Source organism: Asterias amurensis, chromosome 7, assembly GCF_032118995.1.
Source record: "Asterias amurensis chromosome 7, ASM3211899v1".
NCBI lineage: Eukaryota > Metazoa > Echinodermata > Asteroidea > Forcipulatida > Asteriidae > Asterias > Asterias amurensis.
The window spans coordinates 5,746,104-5,761,263 of NC_092654.1; the positions used below are offsets into that span (position 1 = coordinate 5,746,104).

The 15,160-nt window shown below is 38.5% G+C and overlaps 1 protein-coding gene across 3 annotated transcripts in view; it reads left to right on the forward strand.

The window, feature by feature from the left end:
• LOC139939454 (tubulin delta chain-like) overlaps positions 1-15,160 on the forward strand; it is a 116,058-nt gene that overhangs the window by 53,177 nt on the left and 47,721 nt on the right. For all 3 annotated transcript variants that reach the window (XM_071935384.1, XM_071935383.1, XM_071935385.1), the window contains exons 6-8: positions 863-1,004; positions 5,274-5,444; positions 6,842-6,940. In XM_071935384.1, coding sequence (XP_071791485.1) covers positions 863-1,004; positions 5,274-5,444; positions 6,842-6,940 — 412 coding nt within the window. The remainder of the gene's footprint in view (positions 1-862; positions 1,005-5,273; positions 5,445-6,841; positions 6,941-15,160) is intronic.

A 15,160-nucleotide genomic window follows, 5' to 3' on the forward strand; every position in this document is an offset into this window, starting at 1 on the left:
GTCCATGAAAGACGATACTTACCGGTTAAACCTCCCACCCTCCTTCCTCACTTGGGCTCTGTTTCTCCTTTTTGTTTACTCACACTGGAGAAAAAGGGGACGAGATGTCTTACATGAGGTGGCATGAAGGAAGGTGCGGATGCTTGAGGGCGCTAATGCAGGCTATGTGGTAAACTAAATTCAAAATTCAAGTGAGGCTAGGGAATTGTGCATTCGAGGTTTATAATAGAAAGTGTCACTTTTCGCACACTCCCAAATCAACCTTGATTTGGGGATTTCTATGGGGCAATGAAGAAAAAGAGGAAGAACCACGTGTCCGGGGGGTAGTCTGGGCAGAGAGGATGGTATGTGTGCAATTCTTAGCATTTTGTTCTGCCTCAAAAGGAAAATGTGCACTAGTTGTTACTCTACAAGGTAAGTATTTATTCGTAGACCCCTTCCACACTGCTGTTGGGAAGTTTATTTGTGTGGAATGTCAGAGAATCTAACATGCAGTTTACAAGATTTGGGGCTGTTACATAGCAACCCACAAGTAAAAGTAACCCTTGCATGAACCAGGTTTGATAAACAAGATATCCTACATGCAGAAAAACTTGTAAAGAATCTGAGACCTGAGTTTTGCTCATAACATTTACATGTAACCCCCCCCCCCCCCCCCCCCGGCAAAAATGGCTACATTAACTTGTACATGGAACCATCTAGTTCTAGTTTCTTTCTTGATTTATGTAGTCAACTGAAACCTTTAGCTTGTATTCAAGCTGGGATGTGTAACATCCATAATTTGAATGTCATGCTGATCATATTATTTTTGTTATATATAACAAAATTGTATGTCTATGGTTTTTCGTTTTTTTTTTTTAAGGATTAGGTTCGTATCTGTATGAGAAGATAAGAGATGAGTATCCCATGACTTATATTCTGTCGGTAGCTGTTGGTCCTCATGCTTCAGGAGAAAGTCCTCTTCAGCATTACAACTCACTGCTATCTTTGACTTGGATGCAGAAGTAAGTTAATTTTTTTTAAACACAGAAACATATACATAACACGGCTATAAAATACAAGCACTCATGTGTCTGGCTTTTGGTGATAATTTTGGAAAAGGAAAATGTAAATGGGGAAACTGCACATGACCCAATATGCATGATTAAACTGTAGAACACATACATTGTACTTTCAAAGAACCCTGGCTTTCTGGGGTTTTACCACAATCATTAATGTTATGAAATGTACAAATTATACTTGGTTACCTATACAGTAATGATATCTTAATAGTACGGGCGCCGCCATGTTGTTTTCACGTCAAGTGGTGCATACCCTACTGAATTGATGCGTCCTGGGGTCAATTTTGGGGTACCCGTGGGTTTTGGGTGACGTCGTAGTCAAAGCGCGTGCGTGTAGTAACTTCAGGGTTGGGGCTACCCTTGGGTTGTCAGGGGGTCTGCATTATTTCCATAGAGCTCTATATTTTGACTAGAGCGCTAACATCCCATTGTACACGCACTAAGGCAGTCCGTGCGCAACTTCTCAAAAGTGCTTTAGTTTCTTTGCAAATATTCATGGTACGCACGCATCAAAATTTGTTTTTAATAGATTTGGGTGTCCCTTTTTAAAATTAAATAATATCTAAACCTCAATTTTTTTTTAATAAACTAGTTAGTTTTGTGGATCTTAAAGGTTTACATTTTCGATCAGGCCGATTGTTTATTAATTTTTTTTAATGAAAACTTTTACGTTTTTGTAAAGTGTGTGAAGAAAACCATTTTTTCCCAGAAAGTTACTTCTTTCATCATTTTGGAGAAAGTTCAGAAAAAAAAGGAGAAACAGCAAACAAGTACAAGAAAAGGTATCTACTTATTTATAGGACCCTGCAAGGTTTAAAACGTCCGTTTTCAGAACGAGTCACTACTCCTTTATTCCCATTCATAAATGCCTTTTTGGTTAAAAGCGTAATAAAGTAAGAAACTCTGTAAAACTTATCCGTTTGGGACGTGCTTGAGCTCTGTACAACCGTTTGTGTTTCATTGTTATGACTGAGACGACAGTTTCCGGATCCGTTCTTGTGCGTATAGTCTTGGAGCAAGACGTTCTCGTTTTCCTTTCACACACAGAGCGGCCAACTCACTGACAGCGCCCGCATCACCCGTAACAGAAACGTCTTGCACCAAGACTAGCGCGTACTTTCCAAAAACAACCGGTTATAAACACAGCTCCAGCTGGTCATTATCAACCGTTAAACATCCCCACGTGACGCGCTTTCCACCAATAGGAATAGCAAAACTGTCTGAGGTATTTATGAATAACAAACTTGTAGATACCTCATTAAATACTAAAAAATACACATTATTAAACACTCATGGGGGGGGGAGACAAAAGTGAAACGCATCAATCAAATAAAATAGCTTTAAATGCAAAGCGAGATACAGAGTAATTATTGAAAACTGAAAGGGTGAAACTTAAACATTAAACACTTCATGACAAATCCAGCATTAGATCACATCAGGGAAATTACTAATGTAATAAAGTGACAATAGTTGCCGGGAGAACTCATTATACTTTGTTCAAACACATTAGCATCATTCTGCAGCATTCTGGGGCTTAAAGGCAGTGGACACTATTGGTAATTACTCAAAATAATTATTAGCATAAAATCTTACTTGGTAAAGAGTAATGGGGAGAGGTTGATAGTATAAAACAATGTGAGAAACAGCTCCCTCTGAAGTGACATAGTTTTCGAGAAAGAAGTAATTTTCCACGAATTTGATTTTGAGACCTCAAGTTCAGAATTTGAGGTCTCGAAATCAAGCATCTAAACGCACACAACTTCGTGTGACAAGGGTGTTTTTTTCTTTTATAGTTATCTCGCAGTGAGAAGAGAAGACTGGTCTTTGACAATTACCAATAGTGTCCACTGTCTTTAATGTGGCATTCTATGGCTACTGCGGGGTTCTTGGGGTGCTGTATGGACATTCCATAAACCAACATTCATAAATACCTCAGACAGTTTTGCTATTCCTATTGTTGGAGAGCGCGTCACACGGGGGTGTTTAAACCTTTGACAATGACCAGTGTTTATAACCGGTTGTGAGCGGATACTCCGCGCTAGTCTTGATGCAAGACGTTTCTTGTTTAGTGCGATGCAGGCGCTGTCGGTGAGTTGGCCGCACTGTGTGTGAAAGGAAAACCAGAACATGTTGCACCAAGACTATATGCGCATGCGCACGAACGGAACCAGAAACTATCGGAAATAGGCATGCAACACACGGAGGTCGTACATGTACCATGGAGGTAGAAACATACAGAGATCAAGCACATCGGAAACAGATAAGTTTTACAGAGTTTCTTACTTTATTACGCCTTTTAACCAAAAAGATATTTATGAATGGGAATAAAAGCGACTAGTTCTTTAACGGCCGTTTAAAAAACCTTGTAGGGTCGAATTGCCATGTGATAAATGCAATTGCCTTCAGCTCGGGCCTTTATCACACGGCAATTGGACCCTGCCTGTTTTAAACGGCTGTGAAAGAACTCGTCGCTACACATTTATTCCCTTACATGTAGTAATGTGAAGCAACGGGAAATAACTTATACATTTACAAACAATTCTAAACAATATTGACAGGTGGTTGGTGATGTTGACAAATAATTTAACAGCAAAAGACAATCAAAGTCTAACAATTAAAACAAAATTAAAAAATTTAAAAAAATCTGTAATTTTTCTTTCTTTATTTTTCTCTGTCAAAAATATCAACAAGAAGAAACACATGAACTAACAAATTGTTAAACCTTCAATAAGTTAGAAAAAAATACAGTGAAACATGTTTAAAGCAATCGCACAACATCGGTAAACAGTACTGTCCACCGTCCCACACTTTGTGTATCACAACTTACTTATATATGAAATAACAAACCTGTGAAAATTTAGGCTCAATCGGTCATCGGAGTTGGGAGAAAATAACGGGAAAACCCACCCTTGTTTCCGCACGTTTCGCCGTGTCATGACATGTGTTTAAAATAAATCCGCTATTCTCGATATCGAGAATTGATAATTGTTTAATAATTTCTCAAAAAGTAAAGCATTTCATGGAATAATATTTCAAGGGAAGTCTTTCACCATTACCTTCTGTAAACCCTGTAAGTTATTTGTAAATCTGTGAACTTTTAATTTTTGTTCTGTTCAGAAAATGTCCAATGGCTTTAAATAATAATTATTTTGTAACAATGATTGCTGCGATACCTGGTAAACTACCAGAGTAATCGATGTTTCAAATCTCCAGCGGTGTAATTTTTCCTTGGCTGTTAATGTTTTCCTAACCTTCGACACGAGACGTACCCCCTCAGTCATCCGCTTGCAGTCAGACACCCTCGGTGTTTTCACGGAATCCGCTATGAGCACATGTTTTTCTGCGCAACCTTATATACTCGTACAAAATATACCTGTCAAGAAAATAACGTGAGGCATTTACTAATGTTCGAGAATCCATTGGATAGCTCCAGATGAAAAACCAAAATGTCTTTCAGATGATTTACAATGGAAATACTTTCTTCCGAATGCTAGGTTTTGGAAACTAAATCAACTTCTGTTCAAGTACGTTTGATGTGGATTGTGGAAGGTAATAAAGTCTGACACATCATTTTGCGAAAAAGTCTGTCTATTTTGTGGAACATCACGCAAAGCTGTAAATTTTGTCATTTAAAATCCGGCAAAAATTACTACGTAACGAACGCTTTTGACCTAAAAAGAAAAATATGGACGCCTGACAAAGTTTTTATTTTAAAAAGATTTTAGGTATATAAGAGGCTCCAACAATCAGAGAATTTACAGTAGTGCTGTGCCCGAAAAAAATTAACTACAGACAACATTTGCTTTGTTTTTCTGTCAACTTTTTGCCCTCCTCTGTCAGGCTTATATTTTCTGTGTTTGGTGTTTGTTGATTTTTTACAGATTTTATTTGAAAGTACATGTACATCGGTTGGGCCTCATCATAGTAAACAATGAATGTTCCTTGTGATTTACTTGTGTTATTTTTAAATTAAATATATGACCACATGTTTCACTGCTGGAGACTCTACTTTTTAAAAATGACCACAGCAAGATCAAAGCTAACTGAATTATCCCTCTATGAACATTAATTTAGTAAACCTTAATATGTATACAATTATTTAAAATATCTGAAAAGGTCAAAAAAAAATTTTTGAAAAATGACACTTTGAGGTTGCAAAATGGTCCGTTTTTCAAAGAAGATGCCTAAACTACACTCATTTATATCTCACAGGTTTTCAGATGGAACTCTTCTCTTTCAAAATGATGAAGTATTACAACGAATGATTGCCATTAAAAATTCTAAAGATGTATCTTTCGGGAAGATGAACGGTTACATTAGTGATTGCCTTGCCGGACTACTTCTGCCTCTCGGGAATAATTCACAACGGAAGAAGGAAAACAGGTATGTTGCCATATGAAAATTTTATGCACATTAATCTTAAAATAGTTCTCCATACACCATTCCATGACCATGTAAGGCGCCTTGTCAAAACCTCCAAGCTGTGCCATTTCCGCATCCTTTCTGCAGGATTCTGCAGAATTTGATAACGAAAGGATTCGTAGCAACCAGGCAGGTATGCGACCAGAACGGCTCATTTACATGTCGATAAACATTAATATTCTGGTGGCTCTGCGGAGAGACCAGTCAGCTGCTGTGAGGTCCAGCTTATCTGACTATTATTCGTGATTGCCACGGCGGCTCTGTGGATTCGCTGACTAGCAGAACTGCGGAGGAATGCAGGTGGTAAACAAAGGTTTCACTTTTGCAGGGCAAAAAGCATTTTTTTGTGTGGAATTCAACTGACCTCAGCTCTGTAAAACAGCGATTTAGCTCAATGTTACAAGTCGCCATTCATTTTTACTCTGATGGTGAAGTTGCACGTAGGCCTCCATGTATATACTTTTCTCCTCACTCGCGCCAACATCTTCAAGTTTTACAATTAGGTTAACATCGTCTTTATTCCTTGTGATAGTAACATCATACTTATAACATAGTATGTCTATTTGAAGACGTAATAATCGGCCACTTTTGGATTGTTTGAGAACATAATCAAAACGATCTGAAAACGTTTCTCGCAGCTGACCCATGAATTGATCAAGCATCCTCCTTCCTATAAACATGCACTGCCTGGCTGCGATACTGTGACATCTCACACACTACTTGGTACAAAATTGTTTAATATGACCTGGATCAGACGCAGTGTATTTAGTGAATAAAACAAAATACATTTCTTGATACGAATCTCTCTTAATTTAAAAAATCATAATCGTTGCCAATTTAGCTGAAATGTTTTTATTTATGGGAATATCTGACGGGCCGGGATAAAATCGGGAATGTGTTTAATACAGAATCTTAAGGCAGAGACATGAATTTTATTATCATACGGCCGGTTCATATCCAAGCCACTAACATTAATGACCAGAAAATACAACTTGCTTGTTCACGCACATGGTCGTTCTCCTGCAGACTGTCTAAGGTTCTTAGCAACACAGTATTTGCCGACCAGTCCGCAGCCTGTCTGCCGAGGAACGGTCGGGAGGTTTTGACACTTAGCTGCATAATAAAAACACAAATTTAAGCTATTTATGAAATGTGTACTTGACTAGTAAGGTTGTTGATGCAATAAATTTGTACAGCTACAATAGGTCCTGCAAACTAAGTCATGACATGATACATATTGCAGTATATTTCTAATTATTTGTTGCACGGCACGTGATTGGTTCTCGACCAATCATACTTCACAATTTGTACAGAGGTACATGTATAACAATGTTTTGTCTGTTTGTTTGTTGTTGCAGTGTTGTAATTTTGCCTGGAAGTGAACCATGGGAGATACTGCGGTCCATTTTTCCAATGCCAGCCTATAAGTTTGCACATACCAGCTGTTTCAAGAAAAGGTACAGTCTGTTATCATATAAACATTACATTCCTGAGAAAAATAATATTACTAAAAACTAGACAAACACATGTAGAGTTTTGTTTATTACAAAAATATGGTGTTCTATGGGGCAACGTTTATGCCTTTTTTATGAAACCAATAGAACGAAACCAATATAAACTGCTCACAAAAAGTAAGGAAACTTTTTTCAATCCGGTATATTTGTTATTATTTAATACTCTGTTTGTACATGGTATATATATATCAATGCAAAGCTGAATTGTTCCTGTTTAAAATGATACCACATTTGCAATGATTACATGTTGCTGAACTTGGCTACACGAATAACAATGAAGCAAAGTCACAAATCAAATGTGCCAAAATTACCGTTGTCTGTGCTAAATGGTCAATAGGTAATGCTCAATAATCAAACCGATCAAGATTTTCAGAACCGTTAATGGTTTACACCATTAACCCTCATCTCTTGAAAAACACCTTGTTTGATGGGTATTTGCAAGACGATATTCTACAGCAGATTGCAGTCCCATACTTGCAGACTCTTGGACCAAAATGCCATCTTTCAAGATGACAACGCTCGCCCCCATCGAGCCCCGACTGGTGACTGACTACCTGAACAATGTTGGGGTGCACCGGATGGATTGGCCCGCCAACAGTCCAGACCTGAATCCCATGGAACATCTGTGGGACCAGCTTGGCCTCGCTGTCCGCGCCAGAACCACCAACACATAACTGTGGCTGACCTAACCAGGTTCCTTAATGAAGAATGGAACGCCATCCCTCATCATCAGCGCATCACAAGACTTTTGTGCAGCATGAAGGCCGGTTTATAGTCGGTCGCGCGACGGTCGCGCGATGGAAATCTTGACGCGCGATCCTAAAAAACACAGTTTATAGTCATCGTCGAGACCTCAGCGATGCTCAGCGATGCGTCGCTGAAAGGCGCTGGCGACGTCGCTACAGAGTTCAACTAATTGAACTTTGACACGATCGCTGACCTCACTTTTCATCCGTGAACCAATAGAATCGTTGGATTACCGAGAAACGATGAATATGCAAATTTATCAAGAGGCCGCTTACAAATAAAACAAAATGAACGACCGTAACTTTGTTCGCTGAGCGGTGTCCTAAAAAGTTAGTTTTTTCTTGTTTACGTTCGATTTTTGGAGCTGGTAAAAGTTATGAACATGTCGACAGGAAGGAAACTGCATGGGAAATCATTACAGTAACATTGCAGTCAATGTGTGAGTATTTTAAACAGTAAAATTAACGAAAAAACGTCTACCGAGTGGGGCAGTTTTTTTGTGAATGCGTAGCCGTATGTATGCACAAAGAATACAGATCACACCAAAAACAAAATACCTTGATACAAACACACACGTACCCCCACTACTACTATTAAAATGTATTGTAATACATTGTTTTTCATCGAACAAAACTGGGTGTTACTGTATGTCATATGACAGCTGCATGCTGCATGTTCTTGTTTTACCCTTCTTAGTATCTTAGCTTAATTAAACTTTCTTGGGTCGAGTTGACTTGACTGATCTCACGACTCATCACTTGACATTACTTTAACTTAGCAACAGCAGTACAACTTAGTTTTTTGATAATAAACACGAGTAGGTTGTTTTTTAACATAGGAGAAACAGTCATGTAATCCAAATTTACAATTGAACACACAGACGGTCGGACGGTATTTTGAAACATTTATATATATATATGTGACCCTCTCAAATACTAAGAGTCGTAAAGGATAGAGAGGCTAACGGCAAGTTGTTATCTTTACAATCGGTGCACCATTTTATTTCCTGTAGAAGTGTAAGCAGACGAAGACAAATACATATGCTGCAAAATGTTATGTTACATAAAAAAAATTGTTCCGTTCCAACCCAAGTCAAAACAACTCTTGGTACTTTACTGCTAAGTAGTAGTAAGATTTTAGTAAACAGGTAAATGTTTATTAAAAATGCTACATACATTTGATATACTGGTTTTTCGGTCCATTGGTCTACTTAGGGTAGTACCCAGTTTGATTGTATGAATAAATTTTACTAATTTAATTCCTCACCGCAACTCCCCCGAATAACTTTCGTCAGACTCTTGAACTGTTTTCTTCTTGTTGCCCATACCAAGACTAGAGCCCTTTTTGGAGTGAAACTGCACATTATTATTATTATTATTATTTTCTCAGTTTAGTGAGGAAAAACTAGTGTTTTTAGAAAGTTAAAAGGTCCCCAACAGTGGAACAAAAAACAGTGGGCTGTTTTTATAAAGTTTGTTATACTGAATATGACTTGGATCTCATGTTTACCGATTCTAGTTCGTTTGCAGATTGTTAGGTATTATGGATACTTGTATTTTTCAAATTAATATAAAGCTAAATTTTACATGTTCAATTGTTAACTTTTGTATTTTGAACAGCATAAAGTGGCAAATGCTATGGGAGATTGATGTACACATCCCTTTGTGAAAAGGAGCAGGCCATCAGAGGTTCAGGGAAAACCAACAAGTATTGAGTTGCCAACTGATCAGCATCATATAGAAACAGGTATGATGGTTACATCCAGGGACAATGGCATTGCTTGATGTATTCTTGACACACAATTAGTAGAATATGCATAAAACAATTCCAAATCATGATTGTGTCGGTTTTCAGGGCTCGAAATCAACACTGGACCACAGGCCAAGTCCAGTGGTTATAGCGTTGGGCCAGTAAACTTACGACCGTACAAGTCCAGTGGTATTGTGTTTTTTAATTTGAATAGTAACACCTCATTGCATTTTAGTACACATATCTATTGAATGCCAATATATCTTCTTTTAGTGCTTGTTCCAACAGCAGTTTCAATGTAGTGTGTAGAAAGTGTTCTCCTCATATCGATCCCAGTCTTGTCAAATTCTCTGGTCCAGTAAAAGTCTTGTGATTTTTTTCCCCCAAATCGAGCCCTGGTTGTATTAACCATGTAAACAAACTGTTGGAAAACTCTTCATGAAGATAGGGCTATGTAACATAATGAATTTTTTTTTTTGCAGGTTTGCAGGTGAAGTTTGTATTTTGTTAAAGTCCAAATCTTAGGTCAAATTGAAAAAGAGTATTATGTTAACAATTGAAGGATTTTGTTACAATGTTTTTGTTTGTTTTTTTGTCTCCCTGTATTAGAACAGTGGGCATACTTTCTACACAAAACAAAACCTCCAGTTTGCCAGCTACACTTGCAGCATCTGTGATAAAAACAAATGGACACAAGAAGGAAATCCTTTGACACAGACATCTGATACATCAATGATAATAATGTTGAAGAAAAGCTGCGATGAAATCCTTAACTTTAAAACTTTACTTTAACAATGATAGCCCATCAATTTAAATTTCCTTTGCATTGTATTTACTACAAACATTCTACAGCTACTCAAGTCATTCCTGATGATTTATGCACTTGCTTTTCTAAAAAAAAAAACATTATTTAAAATATAATCGGTAAAAATTGATAAATTTGCCGCTGCATTAATTATGCAAAATTATAGCTTAATGTTCGTTGTCCTCTTCTGTACATACTGATCACTCTCTTGCTCGCTATGTTTTATAAGTAAATTGTACCTTTAATTTCATTATAAGTTGATTTGAAATAAATAAATGAACAAGTCAAAAAACAGTAGTCTGTTTCTTTTCTCTTGTTGAGTTCACAAAGTTCAAACTAGTTAAATTCTGGACACTTTATTGATTTGTGTGGCTTGTATCTTTTTCATACCAATATTGACACAAAGTGATTCGGAAGCAGTGGTATGGCTATGACTTTTCATGGGGAGGGCTAGGGGTTAGTAGTTTTAACATGTAGGCAGGGGTTGCTTTGTTAGTCGGGAAGGAGTATGCTGTGCGGAGGGGGGTGCTTATGGCATTTTGTGGCTGCGTGTCCATTTTCCCTTTTTTTTTTAGAGGGGGGGGGGGGGTGTATTTTATTTGTTTGGGGTAGCCACTCCCCCCCCCCTCCCTGCTGATTGCCCTGCTGATTCGAAGTGTGGGAATTGTATTTTTAAAACCGAACGATTGAATGCCTGTCATTATGTTTGGTACACTTCAGAACAGCAATGGTTGAGAAAAAGTAACGGAATTGTTGCTTTACAATATATAACGCTTCCCATCGATGTTCTCTTTCAGAGAAAGGAACCCAAACATGTTTTTCAAATAATACTATGCTGTTTCCAGAATATTAAGTAAACACTTAATTTCAAAATTCATTGATACAACTTCGAAAACAACTCTTTGTATGCTCGCAGACTTAATAATTTGATATCTGATCTGGTTAAGTGACATTATTGAGATTTTTTTTCACAAACTTAACTTAATGAGTTTTTTTTAATTTTATTAAATTGGTTGAATGTAAAAACATGGAAAACAAAGTGAAAATGATGTGTTTTTGTTTAACCCCGAGTGAGTCCAGTCTAAAGGATAACAATTTGAGAAAGATGGTTTTCTTTTTAACATAATTAATTGGGTATGTGTATACTGTACAAACTGCATCCCATCGCGCGATGACTATAAACTGTGCAAAAAATGCCAGCGTCCAGCGATCCTCAGCGACCGACGATTTCCATCGCGCGACCGTCGCGCGACCGACTTTAAACTGGCCTTGAGGAGAAGGTGCCAGGCTGTCATCAACGCCTTCGGATCATCCACACGTTACTAAACTTCTTGTATCAATAAAGTGGATTAAGATCAGTAAGTAGTCTTGCTTGTTTGAATTACAGTGTCAATTTGATTGTTCACACGGTAACACAAAATTGCTAATTTTGGCACATTTGATTTGTGACTTTGTCTCATTCTCATTAACGTGGTCAAGTCCAGCAACATGTAATCATTGCAATTGTGGTATCATTTTGAAGAGGAACAGTTCAGCTTTGCAATGATATATACCATATACAAAGAGAGTATTAAATAATAACAAATATACTGGATTGAAAAAAGTTTCCTTACTTTTTGTGAGCAGTTTATATAGAATGAAATAATAGCACATACATTAGCATAATAGCAGGAAGCACCGCCCGCGCGGCGGACCAGTATGCTAGACTTGAAATCAAGTCGTTAGATAACGGAGTTGTCGTGCACACTTACTTACTGCTGATTATTAACGTCGAATTATCGATCGCTGTAAGGACGGCTACATGACTGAACATGTTAACTCAAAATTCTTCAATGATCTTAGATCATCACACAGCCATAGAGAATTTTCCCAATTTTTTAGGACATTGCTGCAACAAATTCACGGTTTCATTGCGCGGGTGATTTACTATTTCGACTGGGTGATTTACTGTCATTTTTTAAAACGAAAATACGTAACGTTGTTAGCAATACCGTGACTGAAGAATAAAACATGATATCTTCTTCATCCTTTTCAAGTCACTGCTTCAATAACTGAAGATTACTAACTGCGGAATCGATCAGTCTTTTTATAAAAAATACACAAAAGTGCTGTACGCCGCGCCGCCCTAAACGCTGGCAGCGCATGAGAAAACCTTTTTTCTTTTTTTTTTACACTTTTGATGCATCCTCAACGATTGACACAATGTCTCTGACAGGAAAACATGATATAATGATGTTGAATATATAACCAGTTTTAACGAAAACAGTAACAACAAAAATGAAATTTATTAAAATTATCAACCATGCTGATTACCGGGCTCACAGCAATCCTTTATTTCATAAACACAAAACACTTCAAGTCAATGACATTTATCTTGTGCAGCTTGGGACCTTCATGCATCAGCTTCACAATAAAAAAAACTGCCTAACACTATATGTTTATAGGTTCTTCTTATGTCTCCACACCATGCAAAGCTTCAAACAATACTTATTTATTACTAGGTATACCATTATCTAAGTTGTAATTTAGTTGTAATAGTGTTTTCATATTGTTGTTGTCGTATAATAATCAAACCTCAGATTATTGGTTTAGTGTGGTTTCACACAGGGTTTCAATGGGTAAACTCAATACGACTCTACAGATGCACACAAAAGAGTTGTTCTGATTTACAACTGTTCAAAGACTTTATTCAAATAGACTTAAACTGATATACAGACCTAAACTTGGATCTGAACTAGATTCGAAAACGATATTCAAAACAACTTAATAAAGAACACAAACTCAAACAGAAAACAAACCTTAGTGTAAAAACAGACCTTAGTGTAAAAACAGACCTTAAAAACAGACCCCTGTAAATAGAGAGTAAAACAAAATAATAAAAAAGGGTTTAGAATACATATCATTATTACATTATTATAAACTGAGCTAAACACAGTACACCAGTAGTTCAAAGGTCACTTTGAGAATATTCTTCACTGAAAACCAAAACAAACCATAAAACAGTCACTTTTACAAACTCAAACAGAAAACAAACCTTAGTGTAAAAACAGACCTTAGTGTAAAAACAGACCTTAAAAACAGACCCCTGTAAATAGAGAGTAAAAAAAAATAATAAAAAAGGGTTTAGAATACATATCATTATTACATTATTATAAACTGAGCTAAACACAGTACACCAGTAGTTCAAAGGTCACTTTGAGAACATTCTTCACTGAAAACCAAAACAAACCATAAAACAGTCACTTTTACTTATACATGATAAATTATGCACGTATCAATTGTAGTCCCAGCCCGGGGGACCCGGGATTTTGGCAGAGGTAGCCGGGACATAAACGGGGATGTGCAAAAACCGTGCCCCGCCCTACCGGGACAATAGCGGGGTCTTTGGCGAGGTTGTATAATTTGTTTCCCCGCCCTACTGGGACAATAGCGGGGTCTTTGGCCAGGTTGTATAATTTGTTTCCCCGCCCTACCAGGACAATAGCGGGGTCTTTGGCGATCGGCTGTATAATTTGTTTCCCCGCCCTACCGGGACAATAGCGGGGTCTTTGGCGAGGTTGTATAATTTGTTTCCCCGCCCTACCAGGACAATAGCGGGGTCTTTGGCAATCGGCTGTATAATTTGTTTCCCCGCCCTACCGGGACAATAGCGGGGTCTTTGGCGAGGTTGTATAATTTGTTTCCCCGTCCTACAGGGACATTAGCGGGGTCTTTGGCGAGGTTGTATAATTTGTTTCCCCGCCCTATCGGGACAATAGCGGGGTCTTTGGCGAGGTTGTATAATTTGTTTCCCCGCCCTACCGGGACAATAGGGGGGTCTTTGGCGAGGTTGTATAATTTGTTTCCCCGCCCTACCAGGACAATAGCGGGGTCTTTGGCGAGGTTGTATAATTTGTTTCCCCGCCCTACAGGGGAAATAGCGGGGTCTTTGGCGAGGTTGTATAATTTGTTTCCCCGCCCTACAGGGACATTAGCGGGGTCTTTGGCGAGGTTGTATAATTTGTTTCCCCGCCCTGCCGGGACAATAGCGGGTCTTTGGCGAGGCTGTATAATTTGTTAAATTATAAATTAAATTGTAAACTACAATACAACCTGGGAAGCGGCAGCCAGGGGGATCACCTTAAGGGGATCCGACTTTTTGTTTCAGATATCAATATAAACCACAAGGGAAACTGGCTGGGTAAATTTTGAAATGATTTTTGGGGTTGAACAAAGAATTGACTAAAGTGGGATTCGAACCAACGACCTAAAAAACAGTGGAAATGGTAGACACACAATAATTTGCAGCTGAGCGTTCTGATCAGCGGCTATCTGCTGCAAGCAAGGGGTAAATAGACATCAGTCAGAACAAATGCCCCGCATGTTGGGGCCAGGATAGTGCAAGGTTTGTAACAAATGCCCTGTATGTCAGGGCCGGGATAGTGCAAGGTTTGTAACAAATGCCCCGCATGTCAGGGCCGGGATAGTGCAAGGTTTGTAACAAATGCCCCGCATGTCAGGGCCGGGATAGTGCAAGGTTTGTAACAAATGCCCCGCATGTCGGGACCGGGATAGTGCAAGGTTTGTAACAAATGCCCCCCATGTCAGGGCCGGGATAGTGCAAGGTTTGTAACAAATGCCCCGCATGTCAGGGTCGGGATAGTGCAAGGTTTGTAACAAATGCCCCGCATGTCAGGGCCGGGATAGTGCAAGGTTTGTAACAAATGCCCCGCATGTCAGGACCGGGATAGTGCAAGGTTTGTAACAAATGCCCCCCATGTCAGGGTCGGGATAGTGCAAGGTTTGTAACAAATGCCCCGCATGTCAGGGCCGGGATAGTGCAAGGTTTGTAACAAATGCCCCGTATGCCAGGGCCGGGAAAG